The sequence below is a fragment of the Pempheris klunzingeri genome, chromosome 13, assembly GCF_042242105.1.
Source record: "Pempheris klunzingeri isolate RE-2024b chromosome 13, fPemKlu1.hap1, whole genome shotgun sequence".
In the NCBI taxonomy this organism is placed as follows: Eukaryota; Metazoa; Chordata; class Actinopteri; order Acropomatiformes; family Pempheridae; genus Pempheris; species Pempheris klunzingeri.
The window spans coordinates 1,749,996-1,776,511 of record NC_092024.1 but is presented as its reverse complement, the minus strand read 5'-3'; the positions used below and the strand labels follow the sequence as shown (position 1 = coordinate 1,776,511).

At 45.1% G+C, this 26,516-nt stretch overlaps 2 protein-coding genes across 3 annotated transcripts in view; both read left to right on the top strand.

Annotated features, from left to right (window-relative positions):
* The window catches only part of maco1b (macoilin 1b), a 194,812-nt gene that overhangs the window by 125,503 nt on the left and 42,793 nt on the right, over positions 1 to 26,516 (top strand). The window lies entirely within an intron of this gene.
* olig4 (oligodendrocyte transcription factor 4) lies at positions 23,977 to 24,753 on the top strand. The gene has a single exon (XM_070842989.1). It carries the CDS (start codon positions 23,977 to 23,979, stop codon positions 24,751 to 24,753), a length of 777 nt encoding a protein of 258 aa, XP_070699090.1.

Below are 26,516 nucleotides of genomic sequence, written 5' to 3'. Positions count from 1 at the left end.
GAGAAACATCCTCATTCATTTGAAGTCGTGCTTGTGTCTACCTGATGAATGGAAGTCCAATAAAACTGAGGAGGAAAAGGAAGAACGTGGGATAACCTGACACAGCTTAGGCCTGAGGCTGCTCCTGGCTAATGTCTGGTCCCGAGAAGGAGGAGTGGATGAAAAGAGACCCAGGCTGTCCTGCTCCATCTCTGCACCCTGCATCAGGCTACTGCTCTCCACGGTTGGACCATGTTCTGAGTCTACAGTGTGCAAGACGCCGGCAGGACGAGGGGAGATCGTTTTGTTGCTGCTGTTCTAAAAATGCACTACAAAATGATCTGGTGTACATGTCCAACTGTATTGTTTTTACTTTTATTTTATTATTTAATTCTGTTCTAAATGTAATTATCTGTGTGTAGCAGCACCTTTCTTTCAACCTCGTGTTGCCCAACACATAAATAAACGTTGAACTTTGAATATTCACTCTCTTTTAGCTCTGTTTTTAGTCTAAACCAGCTCCTGAAGCTCTTCAGCTGCTAAACGGTCCTCTGTGTTCACCAGCTGGTCGCTGACTGTATCTGTCAGTTGTTTGGTGTTGAGCAGGTAGTGTACAGTGGGCTTTTAGAGCTTTTTCAATGAAAACAGCTGGCTGCTGTGACGGTGAGAGTAAACCAGAGCAATAAATCTGTGGACCAGACAGCTAAACAATGAGCTGAAACTCCATATAAAGCTTGATAAAGCCAAGAAGAGCTATAGATTCAAGTAATAACTTTTTGTATGTCTACTTCTAAGAGCGACCCTTTCACACTGTTTGCACATTGTCATTTCATACATCGCTAAAATGTAAAGAACTTAAAGAACTTAGGAATGACTTTACAAACAAAAGTTCTTGACTTAATATGTCTTTGGAAACAGTATCCACTATGTATTTTATTACCACAAGCGTATATGCCTCCTTTTTAAATCTTTTCTCGAGCAATTACTAAAATGGATGTTCATTATTTATACGTGTTCACAGAGGTGACCTATATGTTTTACAACATAAAAGACTATATAAACACGGCACACAACCCCTACAGATGCATGTGATGCAAAGATTTATGTCTATATCACTAACTGTAATGCCTCACATTCCATCAAACTGCCTCCATGCATTGTTCTTCATTGAGGCAATTGGATGGGTGTGTTTCACAACACTTTCATCATGACGCCCCGCGTGTCTCTGAAGTTTATTAGACGTTGTTTATAGCTGCAGAGGAAGAGACGGCGTGTGAGTTATTGACCTGTGTGGGGTGTCTGTGCGTGTAATTGTGCAGTGAGGTGTCTTGTCTATGATCAGGTCATTACATGATGCCCCGTGTTGACAGACAGAGTCCTTGGTTGTGAATGTGTCACTGATTAAATGGGTCTGATTGAAATGCGTCCCCGGCGATGGGCTCGACCAATAAAGATCTTGCAGGGTCACACTGCCTCACTGCCTCTGTAACAACCGCCATAATTTAACACGTAACCCCACAGCTGAACACAAGCCCGTATTTTACAGCAGCACACCATAAGCACTCGAGAGCGGAAAGTGTGAAAGGGCTACGTGACCTACAGACGGGTTTAGCTTTCATGCACGAGCGAGATGCAGACACAGTATTACATCATGACTGAGCTCCTCTGGAAATGCTGGGCTCTGGAGGAAAAGTAGATTTGAGAAAAACACACGAGAGGGCAAATGAGTGAAGATCAAAGGTGTTCACGAACCAGGCAAATCACAGGAAATTTTCATCAATATTTAAGGATGGCTTATTGACTGTCTGACTGAGGGGGGAGAGAGAGTGAGGAGGGTGAGAGAGAACAGTAAAGAGATTCTCTAAATGTGGTTTCAACCTTTTTATAATATGCTGAATATTTTATCACAGCTGTAGCAATTAAACAGCCATATAATTTTCATCTCCTGTGAAGTACAGGGTCATCTTCTCTTCTCTCCTCCACTCTCCTCTCCTCTCTTCTCTCTGAGGAACATCAAAGAGGCAAACAGGATATTTAGGAGGAGGCGGGGGGGGGGCTCTCTTTCCTCCCACTTCTTCGAAAGTGTTACCAAACACTTCACCTTGAACTCGCGGTGCACTTGCAGATAGCTGGCGTAGGGACGGGGACTTGGCTCAAGGAAGTTTTCCATGAGGCTGTCAAGAGAAAATTGCATTAAAATTTCATTCATGAAGTGTTTTGCTGTAATAAAACATGACCCCAAACTGTGCACAGATGGAAAGGGAGGAACGGCGCATGGCTGAAGCAGCGCTACAAAAACAGCCCAGGGGACAGATATGTCACCAGACAGAGGGTGAAATCTCCCAGTAAGTTCCGTGTGAATACCCCAAACCAGGTTACATAATTCCTGCATGCAAAGTCCTTTGGAGAATATAAACCGCATAAAGCTGAGCCGCTTTCTCACCTCAGAGTTACACTGACGTTTGCTTTGCAGGTGAGCACATCCCCAAGAGACAGCTTGTTCCTAGGGATCAGTGATCACTGGCCACAAAACCAGTTTGTGGCCGGCTTCATGTCCCCAGCCTCTCCTCCTCTCTCCTCTACATTTCGTCTACATTAAAGGAGCCTAAAATACCCAGTAGAAGGACATTATAGCCCCCAATCACAGTAGGAACCAGTGAGCAGCTACTGAAGCCTAAACAGTCCTTCCCTCTTGCAGACAGTCCTGGAAATTGACTCGAGGTTGAGTGCGTGAAAGTGCAGCAGGTATCTGCAAGAGAACAACACATTGATTCCATCTAAAAGGTGCTATTGTTTGGGTGCAGGTAATGTGTGTGAGTGCAGGGAGAGGGAGTCTGGAGATGAATCACGACTGCTTGGTTATGTTGTTGTAATGAAAGCTTCATTTTCTCTGCTTTTGGACCGAGCTCACATCATCCATCACCAGAAGCCCATCAGTGAGAGACAGTGGGAAAAGTGTGGAGCCTCTGGGAGTCCCTCCATCCCCATCTCTGAAAATGAGAAAACTAATAATAGGACATGGCTGGGCATTATCGCAGGAGGTATCATAGTGTTTACTGAATCTCTGGTGTTGGAGCCAGATAAGAGTGTTTGAGAGATGAGATGTGGTGTAATGAGGTAGGTCAAAGATCAGGTTTTAGATACCACACTGTAACCGCGGCCAACGTGACGCATTCTAGCAAATTCTCCTATTTGTCATAATCCAATCAGAGGTTTTTGTCTTTCGTGGGCATTTCTGGCTGCATGATCAATAAGGGGCTGCTCAGACAGAGAAAGACAAAGCAAGATACAGATATAATAAGAACCTACAGATCCTTAAGGGAATGTGGTTGCGGCTCCACCGCTAATGAACCCTGACTTTGCTGACCTCTCTGGGCTCCAGAGAGTGTTAGCAGCCACACACACTGCAGCCAATTAGACCCGACCCGGAGCCGAGACACACAAGATTAGAAGGGAGGCAGCAACAGAGCCACTGATGAATGTGTGTGCTGTGGGGAGGGTTGGTATTGTTGTTGAGTTGGAGGCTACATAAAGTACATTGCAGATGTGTAAATAAAGACGAACAATGGCAACGCGGTGTTTAGTTAAAGCTGCAGTGGTCAATACTTTTAGGTTAACGATGGATCAAACCACTATGTGTAATGTGAAAGCGGCTGCTTGTAGTGACGAACCCAATAGCTATATTAACACTTTATGTTGTGATGATATGTCAATGTTGTGTTTACAGCTTCTTGCATTGTGCAGTGGCCAAAAGTGTATTGGAAAATTAATCAATTAACACTGGGATACTATTGAATCCAAGAAATTGTCACTTGGAGATGGAAAAAAAAAAAAAAGACCACAAATGGACATTGTAGCTGTGTCAACCTTACACAACCTTTAACCTAACATGAGTCAGACATCATGTTAGTGCTTAATGTCTAAAGTGTGTCACTACGTTAATGACTTCCTGACAGGTTTTCCACCATGCAAACAACTGCAAAGCATAAAAATGTTCAGTGTTTATGTCATTAAGACCTACGGGCCCGCCGGTGGGCCGAGCGTGCAAGTGCTCTTTGGATTACTGTAATTTGCTCACAATTTGTGCCATCAGAAAAATAACAACAGTTTCTGAAAGATGAGACATTGGGCTTTACAGCCAATATGGTGTCATTACGGTAATTCCACTCCCGCCTCTCCCGGAAACCCGCGAAACAAACATTTCTTTCCCAAACATTTCATTTTTTTTGTTGTTGTTGTATATTGCACTGAATTTCTCTATTTAGGAAAATATGTGTAAAAAAAAAAAAAGATTTTCACTTTTTTTGTGGTTTACTGCCCTTTTTGGCAATTTATTTAATTAGTGTAGGCATGAATCTATACATATTATTAAAATTTAGGATGTAAGGGTTGTAGTGATGTATAGTAAGTTAAAATACTCCAAAAAATGGGACTACAGTACAGTACAGTAAATGTAAAAAAAAATGCTCTGGCGGACTGATGGTAGGTCATAAAGGGTTAAGATGTGTGAAGAATGGTGTGATGCGTGCCCTGAGCTCTCCTCCACCTCCCTCCTCCTCCCATCGTGGATACATTAAGCTCCTTCACCTCCTCCACACAGCTCACTGGGGATTCCATCATGCCCACCGTCTCCCATGGATATCTCAGCTCTCCCTCTCATCACCGTGGAGACACAGCAAGCTTTTTGCTCCCAGCAGGCATTTGTCCATACCTCGAATCCCCCAATAACATGGTGTTTTCACCTGCACTAATAGAGTCATTTCGCTGGTTTACATTCCTTTTAATGTCTTTGAAGTTTGAGCACTGACAGAAGACTCCCAGATACAGTTAACTTGGAAAGAAAAACCTTTTAGAGACTCAAACAACAGGCTTCCTGACCCTCTAATTAGCATCCTGATTTCATTATGATAAATTTAGCTTCAAAACTTGTTCTTATAATGTTTTTAATACCAGCGTGGTAACTTCTCTCCATTTAATCCTATAAACTCTTCTGTGCTCTAGCTGAAAAACATATGAAAAAACAGATAAAAGGGAATATTTGACCTCGTAACATGTTTCGGATTTCTTCTCTGAGGCTTGGTCCGGATATGTGACCTCCTTTGCAGACAGAAAACTTCAAGGTTTCTTTGTTATCCTAGCAGGCAGCGCTGCCTGCAAAGCTGATTTATTCAATTAACCCAATCTCATGCCTGGTATTTTATTGTTTATCTTTGTATAAATTCTCCAAAGGGCTTCTCACCTCCTCCCACTCCTCTCCTCCTCTGCCTATAACTTCATAAATTTTGCCCACAGTAATACCATTGTGGCCGTTATATTCAACAGAGTAATGTATATTAAACAGGTGGATCTGCTTGAAACACCTTGAAGCCGTTTGGACTGGCTCCCATCTGAACCAACCAGCTAACTGCCTCTAAGAGATGGATTTCCTCCATTAAGCGACTCCATCAGGACCCTGAGAGAAGCCCCTTCTGTGAGATCTGCAAAGTACTTCCTACTAATCCTCAGGCTTTCGTAATCTTCTATCACAGACTATTTCAACTGCACAACCTCCTGCCTGAACACTCAGCGGCAACATATCATATGCACAGCACATCCTGACAAATACAGATTCAAGCAACTTCCTCCTGGGACACATTACCAGGAAGCCGAAGAGCTCCTCTCCTGAGAACTATTACCCTTCTTAACTTAACCTTCGCAGTGATGTTTAGCTCACTTGTTGGGCAGGGATGTTCATGTGGGCAGTCTGGCTTTAATTTTGCATAAGTTATCAGTTTACCATACTTGTTAGGTCACAAACGCTTCATGAGGAGACTCTGGTGATTCAGTGTCTGCAGCGTAGTGTCACACCGCAGATGTTCTATCATGCAGTGGTGGTCAGGTGCTTTGTTGTCAGCAGGCTGAGAGCAGCTGACACCAAGAGGATCAACAAGCTTATCAGGAAGGCCGGCTCTGTCCGGGGACTCGAGCTTGATTCTCTGGTGGAGGTGTCAGAGTGAGGGATGCTGCTCAAGCTGCTGAGACAATACCTGTCTCTCCCTTCATGTCTTTCTGGATGAACAAAGGAGCACTTTTAAAGCCTGGACACACCAGGATTTAAAATATGCCAAATCAATTCATTTCAGTGGGGAAACGATGATTAGCCATGTTTAGGTATCCTGGCAACACGTTCACAGATGTCTCTTTTACAATGGTAGCTAAAGACAAATTAGACGCTGGGGAAGTTATTGTGGGAATTTTTACTACTTTATGATTTGATTAACGCTTTTATCATTAATTAATCGTTAGCTGCAGCCCTAATTATCATAGACCTCGATGACTATTTCTACTATTTCATTCAATTTTTCTACAGTTTGTGTTTTTCTTTTTTCTTTGATGCAGCCTATATGTATGTATCTATGTAAAGCATTGATACAGAAATCTCCTTGAACTAAGCTCTATGTTATCTTATCAAAGGAAAGAAAAAAAGAGGGTTTTTTTCAATATAATTATATGTATCTGTACATAAAAAAGAGAAAGTCACAGTCAAACATTGTTTGTGGACTCCACTCTAAACAAAGTCCACTCTTCTCCTGATAATACAGTGAACTCTCTCTGTCGCTGCTCCCCACTGAGCATGCTCCCAGGAGGAGTCCATATCCTCCGTATGCTGCATGCATCACTTTGCTTGATTTTGTGCCCATGTCAGTGGATCGTGGCTGTGTTTTATATGCACTCTGATGCAATTATCCCTATAGCTCACAGCTATCTGACACTAACATGTTTAGATCATACATTACAGTACACCCAAGGGTCCCACTGTGGCTTTGATATGAGCAGTAGCAGCTGAATTGTATTCAAAGCCTGAGGCTCAGTCACTGGTATCTGATCACATCACATCACATGCTTGTTTATCATGTAGACATTAATTCAAAACAATATTCTTATTTGAGAGGCCGTTTATTTTACTGTTGAAAGGTCCACAATTTACAGTCAAAGGTTCCCACCATCACATATGGAGCACAACAGAGAATTACTGAGCCAAACCATAAGAAGAGATGAAAGCAAAACAGTGTTTCTTTTTCTGCCTGGCTGGTGAGAGGCCACTGGAGGCTGCACACCCTAACACAAGCTGACACCCAACATTAGGACTGCTCCAGCTCCACATCTTTCTCTGCTGAATCTACAAAGTCTCTCTTGATTTCCTCAGTTCCTTCCTTCTTTCCGGCTGCGTTCTCCCCAAAATTATCAATTTTTCAGTGAAATTATGACCCATTATGAATTCCCTCCAAAAAGTGCCCTCAGTTGTCTTTCAGTGACTGTGTTGGGCTGGTGCACGCGAGGAGTAATAGCCGGCTGCTTTATGGGCTCGTAAAAATAGAAGCTACAGTGTTCTGGGCTCGTTATGGTGGAGTGAGTGTGAGGGTTTTATATGAGAGGTGTGTGGCCTGGTGCACGAGACACTGCAGGCACTGGGTGAGCCTCACAGCAGGAGGGGCTGAAGCCCTTCTCCACATTTAAGACCTTTTGAAGGTGTTTCTGTGCAGGACACATAGAAACTACAGGAAGCCAGTGACGTTCAACTTGACTAAAGTCTCTCAGGCTCTCAACACTTGTGCCTCATTTTGGGTTAATTTGTATAATTTCTTGCCCTCTTAATGTGTTTGAGGCCATCAGTTGTGTTGTGCTGTGCAGAGGTAAAGTTGGTACACAGTTCTATACAGTGAATAGATCTATTCGACTACTGTTCTCATCCACATTATGGTAAGAAGCACTCAACTAAGTAAAGAGAAACGACACTTCATTACTTTAAGACATGAAGGTCAGTCATACCAGAAAAGTTCAAGAACTTTTAATGTTTCCTCGAGGACAGTCGTGAAAACCATCAAACACTGTGATGAAACAGGCTCTCATGAGGACAGCCCAGGAAAAGAAGACCAAGAGTTGCCTCTGCTGCAGAGGATAAGTTCATTAGAGTTACCAGCATCAGAAACCACAAATCAACAGCACCTCAGTTTAGAGCACATAAATGATTCACAGAGTAACAGACACATCTCAGCATCAACTGTTCAGAGGAGACTGTGTGAATCAGGCCTTCATGGTCGAACTGCTGCAAAGAGGCCACTAGAAGAGAATAGTTTGGGCCAAGAAACACAAGGAATGGACATTAGACCAGTGGAAGACTGGTGGAAGACAGACTTTAGTCTGATGAGTCCAAATGTGAGTTTTTTAGATCCACCTGCCATGTCTTTGTGAGCCGCAGAAAAGGTGAGCGGATGGTTTCTACATGTGTGGTTCCCACTGTGAAGCCTGGAGGAGGAGGAGGTGTGTGTGTGTGTGTGTGTGTGCTGGTTAAGGCACACTTAACCAGCACGGCTACCAGAGCTTATCTACCTCAGGATTTATCAGATTGATCTTGTGACCCCTTAGGTGGTAGGGTAGGGAAAAGCACTGTTCGATGTCTAAGCATCTTCATGGTTACTAAAAACATTTTTCCTTTAATTCTCATTTCTAATTCTGCCTATGACTGGTTTCCGTATACATACTGTACCATGTCTTTGGTTCTTACGGATATGCTGACAACTCCATCCCCTCTCTCCCTCTGTGACACATATACAGTCTATGGTTAGACATGGTTAGCAGGTAAAACAGCCTCTCGGGATGCCCCGCGGCTTTCCTGCACCACTGGGGGTTTAAACCTCCCCCCACTGAGAGATTCTTGATACCAACACACTACCTTTTCCCCTCTCTCTCTCTCTCTCTCTCTCTCCTCCTCTCTCTGTTTCTCTACCAATTAACACAATGAGAAATTAGAATGATACGAGCTTCGATCTAACCCTGTAATTGCTGAGGCTCATCAACCGCGAATGATGTCACACTGAATGTAATGGGGAGGATTACGAGATGTGTGATTTTGTACGTGAGAACATAGCAGGTCTGTTCACATGGTGGAGTCAGACTGGAGAGGAAGTCCACAGCTCCCCCTGCCAGCAGCCGCTCACACTACAAGATCGATATTCTGAAGCTGCCATGGTGTGTTCAGTGCTGTGCTGTGCTGTGCTGTGCTGTGCTTTATTGCAATCCAGTAACCTCAAACAAGTCTGTATGTTAAGTAGGCACGCACACAGGCTCAGGACAGAGGCAAACACACACACACACACACACACACAATGCATTTACTCTTGCAGAGTCCAATAAACTCCCTGTACCTCACCGCCCACCTCTCTGCCTGTCTCTGGACTCTCTCTCTCTCTCTCCATCTCCCCTGAGGCAACTGAAACGGCGTGTAATGTTTGTTCGCCCGTAAACACGCCATAAAATAGATGGTCCTGAAAGTAGGGAGAGGTTCCGCAAAGTCACGGTGACATTGCGCGGGCCGGGGCGAGGGTGCTGATGGAGGCATGAGATTGTACACAGATGAATATTCCACTGCTGAGAAATATCATTAATCAGGAGCTTACCTTTTCTGTCAGGCCGTGGTTAGGACGCCCCAGACAGACTGTGGTTGAGGTCAGGGTGTGATGACTGATACCAAATGTGAAAAAGTCCCTGTCTTACCTTCCCTCTCCTTGTCTAGACCTTATATTCTTTTTTTGTTTTGTCATATGCGGATGTAAAACTAGTGGTGTGAGCTTTTTATGGGCTTATAGGAACATGAGACGAGTTACGCTTGGATTCCCAAGAACCACAAAGTCAGAATTACATGGGATTTGTATGTTTCCCCTGCCACCCTAGCTGTGATCACGACACCCTTGTTAGCTCCTCGCTTTTGTAATTTAGCATGAAAGGCGGAAAAAGGAAGGACAAAGTTAACACAACCGTGAGCCCCTCAAGCTCTTCCTCTCCTCCTCTCCATCTCTTTTATTCACAGGATAAACTGGCAGCAGAATTAAATTACTTTTCAGACAGTGAGAGGAGGAGGAGGAGAGAAGGAAAGAGGTTTCCTCCGCCCCAGGATATCGCCGCTGTCTCCTTTCCCCAAAGTTGAGGAGCTTTAGCGCGGTAGATTTAGAGAGAAATGGGAGGCGATGATGTGACAGTTTATCTGCCAAATATGAGTGGGATTCCATAATCCGCTTCTGCTCTCACCGGGAAGAATGGGACCATTTTCTCTGGGATGTGCTATTTAAAGGTGGGGGAGAATCAGCAGAAGTTGAGTAGATGATCTTCGTGTCCTTTCTGAAGGACTTTTTGAAGTTTTTTTTTTTCTTCTTATGTTTGTTTTGTTGTCTCCCAGATAAATAAAAAGCGACTGAAAGTTTGCAATTACGTAACATTCACCCTGCGAGACGGAACAAATAATCCAGAGGGAAATTGGGTGGTTTATGCTGAACTTCCTGCTGGTGTTCCTTCATCAGGAATGCAAGAGATTAGCACCTGGAAAGCCTGCTGCGGGCCTGTTAGTGCACAAACAGGAGCTTCATCAGCATTTCACTAACACAGGGGTGTCCAAACTCCGGCCCGCGGGCCAACTGCGGCCCGTGGTCCAATTTTCATTGGCCCGCAGGAAATTCTAAAAATGTATTGGAACACAGCCCACATATGTGTTGTACTTCTTAGTGTCACCACTAGGTGGACTAACGGTCTTGAACGAGGTAGCTTCTCTATAAAATGAGTAATAGAAGAAGAAATGTGCTACAGGTGACCCAAGATGGCAGAATAGGAAACGTAAGAGAGCAAGTTAGTGTAGAAAGTTTCAGACTCGGTGTGCGATGAGAGCACAGCTAATAACTAATGAAGATCACTTTTACATTACGGAGGAGCTGCTTGATGTTAGCAGGCTAAAGAGCACCACGACGGGGGAGGATGTTTGTGAAGCTGGGCCAGGTGCAGTTGGCATGATGGGACTTAAATGGGAGGAGCTGTGTGGAGGTATGATGGATGGAGCTCCAGCTGGGACAGGGGAGCACAAAGGAATCTACGGTGTCCGCTGAGGGCCAACAAAGTGGAGGTAAGGCTGTTGACTGGAGCACCAGGGCTGTAGCACTGACTATTTCAAGCTTCCTTCTTTGATGCTGGTGCTGATGTTGGGGGGGCGCTGCTCTACCATTCTCATGTGCGCTGGCTAAGTGTTGAAGAGAGAAGGAGCTCTTCATGAGCTCAGTGACCCTCTCTGGTTGGCATTTTTAGTGGATCTCACTGATCACCTGATCACCTGAACAAGAGCCCACAAGGCAAAGACCAGCTTGGACCACAACTAATAAATGAAAGCCCACTAATGGAAAGGCTGTTTTTTTTCTTGAATCATATTCAGTTATCAAGCAGAATTTACCTACATTTGGTTGATTTTGCCAACTTTAATCCACTAGAGGTGAGGAGATGTACATCACCTCTAGTGGATTAAAGTCAGCAGCATAGCTCACTTCTAGTGAGTGGCCCAGACCTTTGGATGTTGTTCTGTATGTGGCCCTCAGTGAAAACAGTTTGGACACCCCTGCTGTAACATACATAAAGAAAGCAGCCGAGCAGTTTGTACGCCAGCGAGGTGCCCTGCTCTTCCCTGCTCCTCCCTGCTCTTCCCTGCTCCTCCCTGCTCCTCCCTGCTCTTCCCTGCTCCTCCCTGCTCCTCCCTGCTCTTCCCTGCTCCTCCCTGCTCCTCCCTGCTCTTCCCTGCTCCTCCCTGCTCCTCCCTGCTCCTCCCTGCTCTTCCCTGCTCCTCCCTGCTCTTCCCTGCTCCTCCCTGCTCTTCCCTGCTTGCTGCATGGTTTCTAGCACTGCTGGTTTGTAATTTTCATTCCATGTCTCCCACGGGAACAGGGTTTTTCCTGCCCGCCCTCGCCCCCTGCATTAACTCTTATAAAGGATTCAGGAGGCACGTGCTGACCTCCCGGGCCACTTCTAAACACACCGGTGTTATTAAATATAAAAGAAGCATACAGTATGCATAGCATACAGAGAGGATGGGGGCTACACGTGGATAGAGATGATGTCAATGTCAAATGAGTGAAGAGAGCACCACCCAGGGGAACCTCAATGTAAACCCGCACTAATAATATTAAGCCTTCTGGCTTCATTTAGCCTCGGAGAGATATTTAAATTGTTGCTTCCCTTCATCGTGAATCTTTAGCGCCAGACCCAGCCAAGGTGGTGAGTTCAGGCCCTCTGCGGTTGACGATGAATCCCAGCGGGAGGTGAAGGCGGTGGGGGTGCTTTCTTCAAAGGCAGGCTTGTCAGACATCCTCAGCCACAGCGCTCTTATGTAACTCCGCGCCTGCCTCTCAACTTGACAACCAAATGCTGCTTCAGCTGTCTTCACTGCATTATTCATGGACAGAGTGGAAATGAGTGACTCGCATACTCTCCATCTATCTTAAATGAATGTCTTAGCCTTTGGCAGAGCACAGAGAGGTCTGGGCTGGGAGCGTGTGTGTGTGTGTGTGTGTGTGTGTGTGTGTGTGTGTGTGTGTTTGTGATCATATCTGGAAAATGAAAAGATCACCTGATTTACTGGAGTCATAGAAGTTATAATGATTCTGTGTTATCGTCATGTATTAGAAATGAATGAGCGAAATAGAAATGGAGCAAAATGCAAATGGAGATGTGTGTGAAGATGTAATATCTTTAAAAGCCCGTTAAGAATATGATCTTGTGGAGGAAATAAATGTTTTCAGCTTCACCTTCACACACATTGTCATCCACTGCTGGCACATTAACAGTTACATTGCTGGGGGGCTGCAGTGTCCTGCTCTCTAACGTCCTGTGGCAAGCAGGTGGTGACTTGTTTGAGTGCAACCACTAGTGGGCGCAGTAGTTCCTAAAATGTTTCGAATGCAATCCTCTCTGAGAAGTTCTGATTATGATGATGATTATGACAGCCTCTGAAATCCATGTGCTAAATCACACCACGCAGAGAAACGCACCAAAAATGTGATTCTGATAAACAAGCGAATGCCTTTTTCTTATTTTTTCTGTCCACAGTTGTATAATTATAAAAGAATATGACATCATCATCATCATCATCATCTGTCGTAACAACAAATGTGGTGTTAGTGAAACATCGTACATGTACAGTAGGTTCTCTGCCATCTACTGTTAGATTAAAGCATCTGAGGGAGTGATGTGTCACAGCTTTTCACTTGATCTCTTGGAACAATCATTAATATTCCCAACTCATGAAAAAAAATATATAGTTTTTTTTCAAGTTTAAACATCCTGCCAGCCTGTCATCTGCTGAGAAATATCCCAGTTTCTGCGTGTTTCCGAGTTATCAGAGTTACTTTCTTAGAGGCTAGAAAAACCTTAATCAAGGACACTTTGATTTGCAGACAGACATTAACCACACAGGTCACACGAGCAGCATGACATGACACATAACAGTAAGCAGCAGCGATCTACACTGAGGACATAAATGCAGATGTGCAAAATCAAAACCTCCTCTGCAAAAGTGACCACATAAAATGAAGGAAAAACAAAAGGCTAGAAGATCCTAAAATGGACTCGTGGCTGCTGAACTGTCATGAAAACACACCAGAAGGACCGCTGGCCCCGTCCTAGTCTTTTTACTGCCACCGGCTGCCGATGAGGAGCCACCAGGACGATCCCAGTTCCTGCTGGTCGCATTAAGTGACTTAACTTCCCTTTACTGAAGGTCTTCGCTTCACTGCTGTGACGCTACAGCATGTGCAACAGAGTACCAACTTCCACACTGCTGCCAGTATTGATCTTGAGTTGTGATCCATTCTGTGTCATGAGGGTGTGATATTTACCCTGTGTGTGTTTCCACTGTATCTCTTCACACAGGATGATTCTTGTTTGACCTCTAGTATGACCTGTGCCACACTCACTCCCTGGCACGGTAAATGATCACCTAGAAATCTTTTAAGGCAACATAATGCTCGTGCATCGTGTAACCAACTAGTTGCTGAGAAAGTGATCCCATGTCTCTCCCCAGTCTGTTTGTTTTGATCTCACCCCTCTCTCCCCATGCTCCCTGTATGTGACCTTTCCCTCAGCCCCACCCAAAGCCACGTACATTTTCTTTGGGGACAAAAGCACGTCCCCTGAATCCCGCTGGCTTCGTGGCAGTGGTCCGGTCCCAGGGCCGCGCCACACTGAGCCCCGCCAGAGGCCCACGTCCTGAAGGCTTCAGCATCAAAGAGATGCTGGGTCAGGGGGCCGAGTAGAACCTGATTTAACCCCCCTGTGCCCTTTGCATCACAATGCCCCGGTACGTTCCCACTCTTTAACCTCACTTTCCCCGTGATATGCGTATATCAATGATGCCCCCACCTCCCTAACAACCTCATGTCCCCCTCCCACTGCTGCCTGACATACAGATCACACTCTGAGCTACCTGACCCCTGTTATAGAGTTCATTTTGCCTAGAAAATCTGGCCCTGGTGAAGGGCAGGGGTATAGATTTCCCCTAATCAATGAAATCTAGGATTTGGTTTTGGACTTAGCAATGAATGTGAAATTCTCTTAAATCAGTATTCTGAGAACTAGACTCCGTCTATTTTAAGTATGTTAGTCCTTCGATAAGAAATGCACTGGCTGTTGATTGTTGTTCCAAAATTTCTCTTCTTAAGACCCACTTTGTTTTCACATTAAACAAAACGTATAATGTAGATGCATGCAGTGAAATGAGATTATGACCCACAATGAAGCTATTCTGTCGAGCATCACTCACGCTAGGTGACATTTTAGACTGGAGGGAGTAGACGGCTCGAACTTTACTGGGGGAGCTTATGGTCCCACCAACCATATTAGTCCATCCATAAAGATGTCAAGGCATCACAAATCCCTTTATCTCACTGCCATTTCCACTGAGATGGCGATTATCCATGCCGTGCGAGACACATTATGCAACACAGTAATAGACTTGCCATTCAAAGTTAATGGGATTATATTTCAGTCTGTGCCACTCCGACATGTCTATAAACAGGGTTTTGCTGAGGGTAAAACTTTTTTTCAATCTAGATTTTGCAAGACACAATGGCTCTACATTCAGGATGTGTGGTTAATCTATTAGAGATGCTCTCCAGTCGCTAACTCTTGCCCCCATGGTTATTCAAATCGTTCTGCTGAAGTTTGGCTTAGGGGGAGGCAAAAAGGCATGTGTCTTGCACCATAAATAAATAAAAACACAATAGTTTTCACTGAAAGTGTCGCACGAATGCTATCCAGAGAGTGAAATGACACTGGAGGCTTCCCGTCTGGCCAGTTTAACATAACAACATTTGAAGTATTATCATGAGTTTACTTTTCAGCGGCCGAGCAGAAGGCGATTGTTTCAAAGGGACGATAGACTTGGTTAACTCGAATGGGAGGAGGAGAAGCGGAGGGCAAAGGGCACAATGTTACATGAGTTTCCTCTTTCTCTGATGTCCAATAAAGTTGTGAAAGGACTGAAAGTGAATGGCAGGGATGGGGTCACTCAGAGACACAATAGAAGCTGAGGAGAGAGGAAATCTAATCAGCTTGGAGATGCTAATTTTATGGAGCACCAATTAAGGAGAGTTTTTTTTATGACACTTTTTTGAGAAAACAAAACAGCAGAGCTGTCCCCTCTTGATTCGGGGCCCCCGGTCGAGTGGCCCTAGTGATACCCCCCCCCAGCAGCATTGAGCCCAGGCTCTAATGGGATGGCACCTCCTTTATGCCTGCCCTCGCCCACATTGGGGAAATGAGGCAGTGTCTGTTTGTTGTTCTGGAAGGTTGTGTATCCCGTTTATCACTGTCAGAGCACAGAAACACACAGGAGGAGGAGGATTGGGAGGGGGGGGGGGGGGGGGGTTGTGCTGTCCAATCTGTCCTGGTTTGGGCTTTACGACCACCGGCCCCACGTGGCGAGTACCCCACCCTGGACCCATACATCTCCATCCCTGCTTTTCGGGCACCGACAGCTTTTGTATCGGCTCACTCCGGCTGCCAAGATATGTGTCTGCGCTGCTAACGGGGGCCTGGGTAGAGCTGCTAACTAGACAATGACGGGGGATCCAAGACGGCCAATGTTTAACCAGCGAGTGGCCCACTCATGCCCCCGCCTGGCCCCGTAGCCCCCTGTGCCTTTTGTGGGCTCAGAGTTAATCTTTTAAAGGCCGGAGCAGGGGCGCACCCCCTCCTGCCCACTGTCCCCCAAATATACTGCCACACAGTCACTAGAGCTGTACTTTTACAGGACCTTTTGTTTCAGTGCTGCGTACTCTGCCTTTAAGTCCACAGCCCTTCATTACTCTCCGATCCTTAAATCTTCAGAGGAATTAACACATCATGAATAATAGATTACTTGGAAAATGAAGCAGAGTGAAAACTTAAAAGGATACTTTGTACTCGTCATTGCTAGGACTTGGTAAACATGAATAAAACCATTAAGTAATGGTTGCTGCACATTAATTATGTACTACATGATGAATTATGAATCCTAACATGGTTTAAATTCACAACTAACAGCAGCCGCAACAGGTTGAAATCTGATGCTGGTTTTGTATTTGCTTACATTCTTTATGTGTCTTTTCCAGTTCTTCTCCTTCCCTCCACTGCCCCACTTTCCATCTTCATGCACATTGGTTTTCTCTTTCATTGCTCCTTCTCTGTATCAAGTATTTATGGGCCCTCGTAAACGTGTATTGATATTTAATGCTGCCCTCAGTGGGACAGGGTCTGTCGGCCCAAACTTAGAGGCCTGTGCCTCTCCGAGACAGGAAAAGTGAGACAAAGAATGATATCAATAACAAAAGTGCTGTAAAACCACACAGGGCCCTCATTGGCACTGAGAGGCCACACAGCCACAAGACAGCGGCCTGGTGGCACCTGAGGAACCTGTTCTCAGCTCTGAGGGGAGAAATCTCAGAGTGTACAGAGTGCACTATAAGTGCATTTAAAAAAAAGGAAACAGTTTTGATTGATTGGTTTTTTTAAAAAGTTGTTTTAATGCTCTTCTGCGGTTTTAATTGCTGCTGTGTTAGAAAAGAGCTATTCTTAGTACTGATTAACTGAGCCATCTATAGCACAGATGTGAAATGCCAATAAATTCACATCTGTGTGTCCATAAAGTTTCATATTAAGAGACCCTCTTCAGATGTGGTTCCACTGTGGGACCAAAGAATTCCAAAGTTGAGCCAAAGCAGGAATCTGACTTTGTCATATCAAGAGGATATTTTTCAAAATCATCTATTTCCCATTTTACTGCAAAGTGCCACAGTGTTCCCCTGCTGAGCTGCAGTGGAGGGGGAGCAACACAAAGAGGGAGTGCACATCAACTTTTGAGGAAACCCATGTAATTAGACTAAATCAGACTGCTGAAGTGTTATAGTAGCTTTGACTAAACCTAAACTAAACTAAAAGCACAGAATGAGGACTGTAGACTTTGTCCTGAATCTCTTATGTCAGGAAGGGATGTCTTCATGGTGAGCATCGAGGGGAAGAACAATAACAGCGACCAATAACTCTTTTAGCGCACATATGGGCACGAGAGTTTATTAAACGCATTGTTCGTCTAGAGCTGTATGACCTGGTAACAGTGTGGTATTAATATTGTAATTCATATTGTTGAGTCAATCACCAGTGATTGAAACCTAAATATTTATTCAATCTATTATTCCTTTTTATTGGCGCATTTACTTTAGTGAAATAATGATCCTTTTTCACTGCATTTGGACTTACGAGGTCCCTCTCTGTATTGTGCATTGTAGCTCAGTAGCATAAAGGGACAGAGTGACATAAATTACAGCTTTAACTTTACCTGCCATGGCAAGTGAAAATGTCTGCCACTAAAAAAGAGGTCTATAGGCTTCTCATGGCTGCTTTTCACATCTCAGTTGAAAGTGACTCTTAGCTTATTTAAAATCCCTGTTGAACAAAACCCGTCATGTCTTCTATCTTCTATCTAGAGCGCTGGCCCCCTTCTCTCCCCCACTAGTTAAACAACAGGAGGTCTATAAACGACAGGGTCATGGCCTGATTTTTGTCAGCAAAGCATGGAAGAACAACACGACCACTCTGACTTTGTGCCTCATATTATGTGACTCGAGTGTCACAGTGTGTGTGTTTTTCCTTCATCCTTCACTCCTACGGGACACAGTGACAGATCTGCAGTGGGATCTGTCCACGATTCAGTCGTGTTGGGCACTGGATGGTAATGTGCCACAGGAGCAGATCCCCTCATTAGTATTCAGATCGAGCCATATGTGAATTAAGGTTTAATGTGTGTCCATAATCGCCCACCTGAGCCCCTTAGAGTGCATGTGTGTGTGTGTGTGTGGGTGCCATGAAGAAAAGAATAAAGGGGCAGGGGGGAAGAGAGAAAAAGAGCAAGACAGGAGCAAAGAGACAGTGCAGTGAAAATGACTGTCTGAGGGGATATGGTAAAAATTTAAGTGACTGGTCTCAGCAGCCCAGACACACAGAGGCAGAAGACACAAGACACAAAAAACAGAAAAAGTGAATCTCACAGTTTAAGCTGAAGCACGCAGTTTTTGAATGGACAGACGAGGCGTGTGCCCATTGAGCTAAATTGCAGTTATTCATTTCACTACATAAAGCTAAAAGCCAAAGAAGTCAATTGTGTGTCACTAACTAGTCTGATGCCTTCAAAAGACTGTTACCTAAAAAACAGACACGCTTGATTCAATGGCCCTGCAGAGGCTGTATAGAAACCAAACATATGTGGGTGCACACACTCACACTGACCATTGATCAGCTCGTCAATCACGGACCAATGAGGATGGCCAGTGGCCACCAACACTCAGGTTATTGTGCGCGGTGACCCCGGGGTCAGCAGTAAGTAGCTGAGGACTGAGCCCCACACAAAAGGACAGCATCATGTACTATCCACATACAGTGGTGTTGCCGCCGGCGCCCTTATGAATAGACACATGGCAGGCCTATCCACAGATGGGACAGGGACGAGGGAGCGGGATGGGGGGGCTGTGTGTGTGCATGTGTTGCCTTGGTGAAGGAGCACATGCGGAGGTAACAGACTGAAACAATGGTGCTGATGAAAGGCAGGAGTCGTGCCTGGGTTTCGGGGAGGGAGATTATTGGGCGAGCAGGTCTCCTGTTTTTATCAGAGTGGATAACACAGAGACGAGGGGGATGAGGAGACGGGGGGGGGGGGGGGCACAGAGCGGCAGAAGTCTGCAGACCGCCGACACAAAGCCAGCCCCATGCACCAGTGAGCAGCCAACTGTTCAAAAGTGTGACCAGCACAATGCTGAGCAGACACACTTTGTGTGTGTCTGTTGTGTGTAAGTGTGTGCATCTGTATAGACTTGTTGGCATGTGTGTGTGTGGTTTTTTGATTGATTAGGTTTTGCCAAGTAACTGATTTAATCATTTTTCTAATCTACCATAACTATACAGACATGTACAGTTATCCTAGTGTATGTAATAGTATTGATTACACCAGTTTAAAGGGCCAGTTCAACCAAATGCTGATAACCGTCTGGGAGATATAAGATAAGATAAGATAAGATATTCCTTTATTTATCCCACAATGGGGAAATTTCAAGTCATATCTGTCTCAATAGAGATGACTGGAACTATTTTTGATGCTCACTGTTCTAACAAAAAACTGTGCCCCCACTACTTGGCTTAATTCACAGACATGTCTGTAAACTGTTTTCATTGTAAACATTTAAACCATTATTGACAATAGTCCCAGACTGTTGATTATTCAAAGTAACACAGGACACTATTTCTGGAAAGAAACATTGTGGTTGATTTTCTAAATGTCAGCGCTTTGGGTACCACAAAAAAGAAATTCTTTTTACCTTCGTTGTGTTTGGGAGGAGGCACAAATGACAGAGACAGATAAAATTGGGTCCATAAAAGTAAAGAAAAATGGCAGCTGTGTGTTTTACTTGTGCGAACCTTTGCTAAGCATGTTGAAGATTTCAGGATAATGTTAAGTGCGGCCATGTTATGTTACAGTAGAAGTAGAATAGATGAAACAACTCCTCAGTAATGTGCGTTAATATGCATTTGCCACCATAAGCTGTTGGTCATACCAAACCAAATGAAGCTGCAGCAGTGAAACCCTGAGTGTGATGAATTGACTATGGTGCATTTAACTGCTTATAATCTCTAAGTTGAGGAATGCACTATTTCTTCCATCAAAGCTGACGTAGTCTTCCTTTAAGATGGGAGTCTCTCTCATTTAGTTGTGACACTTTTCAGGAGGTTGCCATCATTTGGGTCCCAGCAACCTGAAGGCCAACATCTGGACCTGGACCCTACACCTCCTGATGACGGTCTGCTCAGCAACCGGTTCTGCTCTGTCCCCTTTCACTCTCTCCCCCTCTTGCCTGTCTTTCCTCCCTCGGAGTCCCCCCGGGGTAATTGCGGGGTAATTTATGAAGTTCTAGCAGCATGGAGCAGGCCAGTGTATGGGACGGCCTGCTGGCCGAGCCCCATTCAGCTCCAAAGGAGAAGGCCTGGACTCCTTTTATCCTACCCATAATCAGCATCTCTCCCTGGGCCTGGATCCCCCTCCTGACTCCCCTCGCCCTGCAGCTCCACAGCATGCGACCCTCCGTGGCTGCTTAAAGATGAAGGGGAAAGTTATTGGACTCTTTAGTGACTCATAAACATCCTAGGGGATTTTCATAGAGCCTTTGTGTCTTTTTGTTGTGGCCAAGATAATGCAATTGTTTCAGGCAGTGTAAATGAATAAATCACTGAGCAGTTTGTCCCAGCGGTGAGAGATAACAAAGGGCAGCACTCCCCGTTCTCAGAAACACTTGTCGGCCCGTTCAGACACTTTGTGAAACAATTTTATATCTCTCTCCCCAGACATTGGTACTCAGAGGGAAACGTTTAGATCCATAGATATTGGCAAACCAAACCAATTCCACGTATCTGCTCCCGCTGATCACTTCTGCTGCTATGATCTTGATTTCACAGCTTTGATATCCAGGCAACATTGAGAAAAATGGTGGTAAACAAAGGCTGCTGTGCGTCCTCTGTGGGATCTGCTCCCGTCCACATGCCCAGATTAAAGTGTGTGTGTGTGTGTGTGTGTGTGTGTACAGATGATCTAGCCACTGATCCTGTTAAACAATGACCAGCAGAGAGAGAGAAGGAAGCCTTACGGTACACAGCACAGGTTTGCACTTCAGCTTAGCGCTTTATTGAGCCATGATGGGTCCTAATCTAGCCTGATCCTCTGTCACTACAAGCATATGCCTGTGATAATGCCCTCATTTTCTGGTCACCTGAGCACTTTCATTGGAGTGCACCCAGCGAGGCAGCAGAAAGGGGGTCTCTAAAGCCTAAAAAAAGTCTGTCGCAGAGCTCTTGAATTGGAGGAAGGGTCCTGAAAGGTGGCATCCAGAGAAGAAAGTCAAACACTCTAATGCAGGGTTAAAAATTGAAGGATTATGTGGAAACGTGGAGGGTGGCTACTCTTTCATTTGTAAAACACAAAGCTCAGAGATCCTCATGTCTCTCTGTGTGGCCTGTTGCCTCTGTAAACACATGAATAAGAATAAGAATGAGCAGGAGAATGGGATTTATCTGGCTCATGCATATAGTAATGGAGTAAGAGAGGGACTGATTACACTCAGCTAGAGCCCCTAACAACGTCCCATGTATGTGTTGTTAGGGATTGTACTTTTACTAATACACAACTGTTTTCTCAGTGATGAGCTGAGTGACAGTCTCACTAATCTAACATCGTGTACAGTTAATGAGCAGCCTTGGCACATTTTTCCCCAATTTATCTATAATTCATTAAGACCATTAAAGAAACATTATTGATCATTTTCTTCTCCTTGGAGTGAGTGGAGCACAATGAAAGCTATGGCACAGAACCAGACATTAAAACGTCTGAAAGACTGGAAAAGAATGAAATCCAGATCATTGTGTCCAACATCGTTAATTAGGACCTGGCCCAATTAGCATTGGAGAGTCCAGCAGTCATGTTGGCTCGGAGCCTAACGATGGGAAAATCCATATGCTCCAAATAAATGGCCCATGTTGGCTCTCAAAGTTCCCCAATTATAATATCACTGAATGTTGGCTAAGCCGGAGCACCCTGCGGAGCCCCCTGATGGAGCTGTGGTGAGGGGGTCTTGAAGGACCTCTTGATACCCACTCCTAACTTTCTGTGTGTGTGTGTGTGTGTGTGTGTGTGTTTGAGGAGGGTTTCTTAGTTGCAGATCAGCGTGAGCTTCAATGCAAGTCCATGAACAAACTTGGTCCACATATGGGTAGAAACACAAGTGAGGGGACTGATTGATTCATGCAGCACAACAAGGGTTCTATTTCTATTGTACGTGTCCATGTGGCAGAGGATATGAAGATAGCCATGGAGATGTAGTGGAGAAGAGCTGTTCACTGTGTTTTATGTGAGAGTGTATCTAACCACTAGTATGCAAACACATACATATGAAAAGTCAGTGGTAACTTCAAATTTACTCATGAATTAAATCATAAAGATGCAAAAAAGAAAGACGCCCACATCCTGAGAAGAACATCTACCGCTGCTGGGTAAATGGAAACCCACTGTGCACCGAGAAGAGAAAAGCAAATAGTTTATTCAATGGACCGACAGATGATGGAAACACTACACATTCCAGCCATGACGCCTTGTTTCTTGTTTCTTCCATTTGGACTGAATAAAACCCTGTATAATCGCTGTGCAATTATTTAGCTCCAGGCAAGAATCGATGCTGCATCCAAGGTTCAGTGTTTTTGTAAATCTCTTTTGCTCCTCTGGACGGTGTTACACATGAGCAGAGTATTATTATATTTTCAAACTGCTGGCCCTCTTGCACTGCCTCACTAGAGGCTTTGCTTGGCAGAGGGCGGCAGGAAATTCCTGAGCCGAGCGGTGAAATCCAGCCTCTGAACACCACAGAGAGAGATGTAGAAAAGTCAGCTTGGTCCAGCCACCAGATTAGATCAACAGCTACACACTGGACATTAAACCCTGTAGGAATTCAAATGGCATTAATGGAAACTTCTCTATCTGAGATAAGTTCCTTTAAAGTTTGTCTCATGTTTCAGAAACCATGAAACCAAAATGTGAAAAAAATAAAAAGGTGCTAGTAGCTTTATGGTTGAATGAGAGGAAGACAATGCTGTGCCCACTCTTTAGTATCTTTTTAACTACCTCCTCCCCAAGTGGAGGACCCCCTTCCAGTGATAGTGATGTGATTTCACAGACTGTTTGGGGAGCCAAGTCAAATTTATCTGACCCCTTTTGTCTTGAGCTCTTGGTTGAATTGTACCTAGTCTGCTATTAACGCTGCTCTTTACATGTTTAAGCACCTCATATGGTGCTTCATACCTTTCTCCAAAGTGTCTCATGGATACCGTATGTAAATAAGGCCTTGAAGGCATCATATATCTGGTGTTATGGAACTGGGCAATAAAAATGCAGTCTGTGCTTCACACTCTCTCTTTTACTTCGCTTTGACTGTCTGCATATGGCGAGTAAAACCCTTTATTAGTGCAACTTGTGGAATCAAACATTTCTATTGATTCCATATCAGGATGTTAGCATTAACCTTGTCTACATTGCTCTAATTTAAAAGCAATACTCGATGAAATGAACATCTGCAGAAAACGCACAATGATCTTTATTTGAAGTTTGAGCATAGTTAACTCCAGGCTGCACAGCTTAACACATGCGAGCATAGTGCTGTTTTGGTTAATGTGTAGGGGGTTCATCAGGGCTGGGGGAGTTAAACGCAAGTGTGGGAAGGTGAAGTGGGGGCTGCAGGAAGGAGGTGTGAGATGGGGGGGGTGAGAGTGTGTCCCTTCTGCAATTGGCTGTGGCTCTAAGTGTCTCATTATGCGGCTTTATTGTTCCTTTGTTGTGCCGGCGGTATAAATACACCCCAGCGGGCCCAGAGGGTGACAGTTTAGACAGACTCACTCCTGTGGACACTGATCATCAGACTGAAGAGCACAAACTCTGAGAGACTGTGGTGACTCTTCAGGGACCTCAAACAGCTCGAAAGCAGAGAACCAGGAATCTGTAGAATTTAAATTCAAGCTCCTTGCCACTGGAGTTGTTAGTATTTTTGGACGATTTTTTCAGTTTACGCCCCACTCTCTTCTGCTGCAACCAAGATGGATTCTGACGCTGGCTCGACCTGCAGCCGCTCCTCATCCCCAGACCTGGTGGTGGACGACTCTGCCGGGAGCTTCTTCTCCAACAAGATGTTCCAGACCTACTGCCGAGAAAACGGAGCAGACAGCAAGGCCGGCCAGGGCAGGACAGAGCTCTGCCCTGACAGCGGTAAGACCAAGGCCAAGTCTGACCTCAGTAAGACCGAGGTGCAGGACCTGAGACTGAAAGTGAACAGTCGGGAGAGGAAGAGGATGCATGATCTGAACCAGGCGATGGACGGCCTGAGGGAGGTCATGCCTTACGCTCATGGACCTTCAGTCCGCAAACTGTCAAAAATCTCCACCTTGCTCTTAGCTCGCAACTACATCCTCATGCTGTCCAGCTCCTTGGAGGAGATGAAGAAGCTGGTGGGGGACGTTTATGGAGGCAGTGCTGGCGTGCAGAGCCGCACCGCTACCCACCCTGCTATTACCCCTGCAGGCCCCACTGCCCACCTCCCTCTGCATCCTCTGGCCCAGTCTCTGCACTCTCTGGTTGGCAACACGCCTTCAACTCTCCAGCATCACCCCACAGCGGCAGCCCCCGCTCCAGCCCCACACTCCCCTCCACACGCCAGCTTCCTGGGTTTTCATGCTCCAGTCCAGGGCCTCCTGAAGGACCCCCTCAGCCTGGCCAGCACCTACAGGCACTTCCCCGGCATGCCCTGCCCCTGCTCACTGTGCCAGCCTTTGCCCACCGCTACCTCCACATTACACAGCCTGTCTATGACCAAGTGAGCAGGACTCTCTTAAAACTGACCTCTGCTGTTTGGATCATCGCAATGAACCAAGCAGCTCACAGAAGATTGTTAAAAGAACTGCTAAAATGATGGCTGGTGCCACAACATGTACATACTGTATATATATTGTCTGCCATGCAAACTGCTGCTATTTTGTTTTATCATTTTTTGTCTCTTATGCATCATTTATACAGAAAAATTCTAAATGCACTAGGAATTTTCTCAAAGTAGCAAATACTGTAATTTATCTGATAACTGTGGTGAAGAAACATTGTTGGAAACAGAACTGGTGTGTCCTATTGAACAGGATTTCTATTTTGCTAAATTAAAATTTTGATATAATAATAACTCTTGTTTGCCTCATTCTTTTCAATGCTATATAACTATTATTCTTTTTCTGACTGCAGTTAATTCAGCGTTTGTGGTAGTTTTGTTAGAGCGATAAGTGATAAACATGTCTGCAGGTACTATTTCTTTCTCTTTTATTTTTCTAGAAGGGATTTAGACACACAGTCACAAATACACAACAGCTGTAACAAAATAATACAGCAACATCTTCCTTAACTAAACAGAAGGGGTTTGAAGGACAGGGGGGCAGCACAAACAGGATATCTAGAAGAAAGTGTCACTGGTTGCTAACCAGACTGACCTCTAAAGAGCTAAAGAGGGACAGAAGGACGGACAATACGCCAGCACAGAGGCTGGCTGTGGTGTTCTTGAGCCAGGGGACCATCCATCTTTACCTCAACAGGGTGTATGAGATGAAAGGACGACACAGGCGCCAGGAAGGCGCGTCACTTTTGTCTGATGCAGGCGAGGGACATAGCCACGTCCTTAGCTCTAGGCCAGCGATTTGTCTCTGTCTCAGAAGAGCGTGGATATGGGCACACAAAGGGCAAATTTAAAGCAGAGGACATAATGTGTCTAGTCTTAAAAAAAAAGTTGCTATAAAAGCAAGATTTTCCTCTTTGCCTTGTGCTATAAAATATTTCCACATACTATCAACACATTTGCATTTGTGTTAAGAATCAAGAGCAATCTGATTCATAACAATAATTAATCCACTAAACCGCAAACTATTATGCACAGTGATTGCCATGAACATGATTTAGTCAAACAACCCAACAATGGCTGGCCTTCACTTAGCAACAAATCAAGCGTGTAAAATACATGCTTATCCTCCCACGGCTGACAGATGAGTTGGAGATCAGGGGAGAAATGAAGAGATGTAACTCATTCTCACCCACCTCTGTCCTGCCCCACCTCCTCCTCCTAAGAGCCCTGAATGGGTCTGAACAATAGCCATGCGTGGGACACAAAGGCCTGGGGAGTCCAAGCTCTCGTGCCTGGGACACAGACCCCATCCATTCAATCTACATTTCATCATGGTAACAAGCGCTGTCGGGCCAAAAGGCCTGACACCCTCGCTCACCACAAAGGCGGTTAGCTCTAATATATGAGGCTATTGACACTGAAAGGAGCCTCTGTCAGTACTTGGGGATTGTCAGCTGTGGGACGTCTCAGTGGGGGGAGGCAGCTGCCAGCCAAACCAAGCGGTGGAGCTTCTGTTGTGGGGACTGGCGCTGCAGCGTCACCTGGTCCCTGGTCCCTTGACACAGAGACCCCGGGTCCTCCCACAAGGCCCCCCTTTATTTGGGCACAGGTGGGAATGGGAAGCAGAACACATTGTGGAGATTAGTGGGGATCGGCCTCCCTTTGCTTTAGGTAGATGATTAGAGACACTGACTTGTGCAAAGCTGG

What these genes read in the sequence shown, in the direction of transcription:
- olig4 (XM_070842989.1), top strand. Translation starts at nt 23,977, where the DNA reads ATGGATTCTGACGCTGGCTCGACCTGCAGCCGCTCCTCATCCCCAGAC.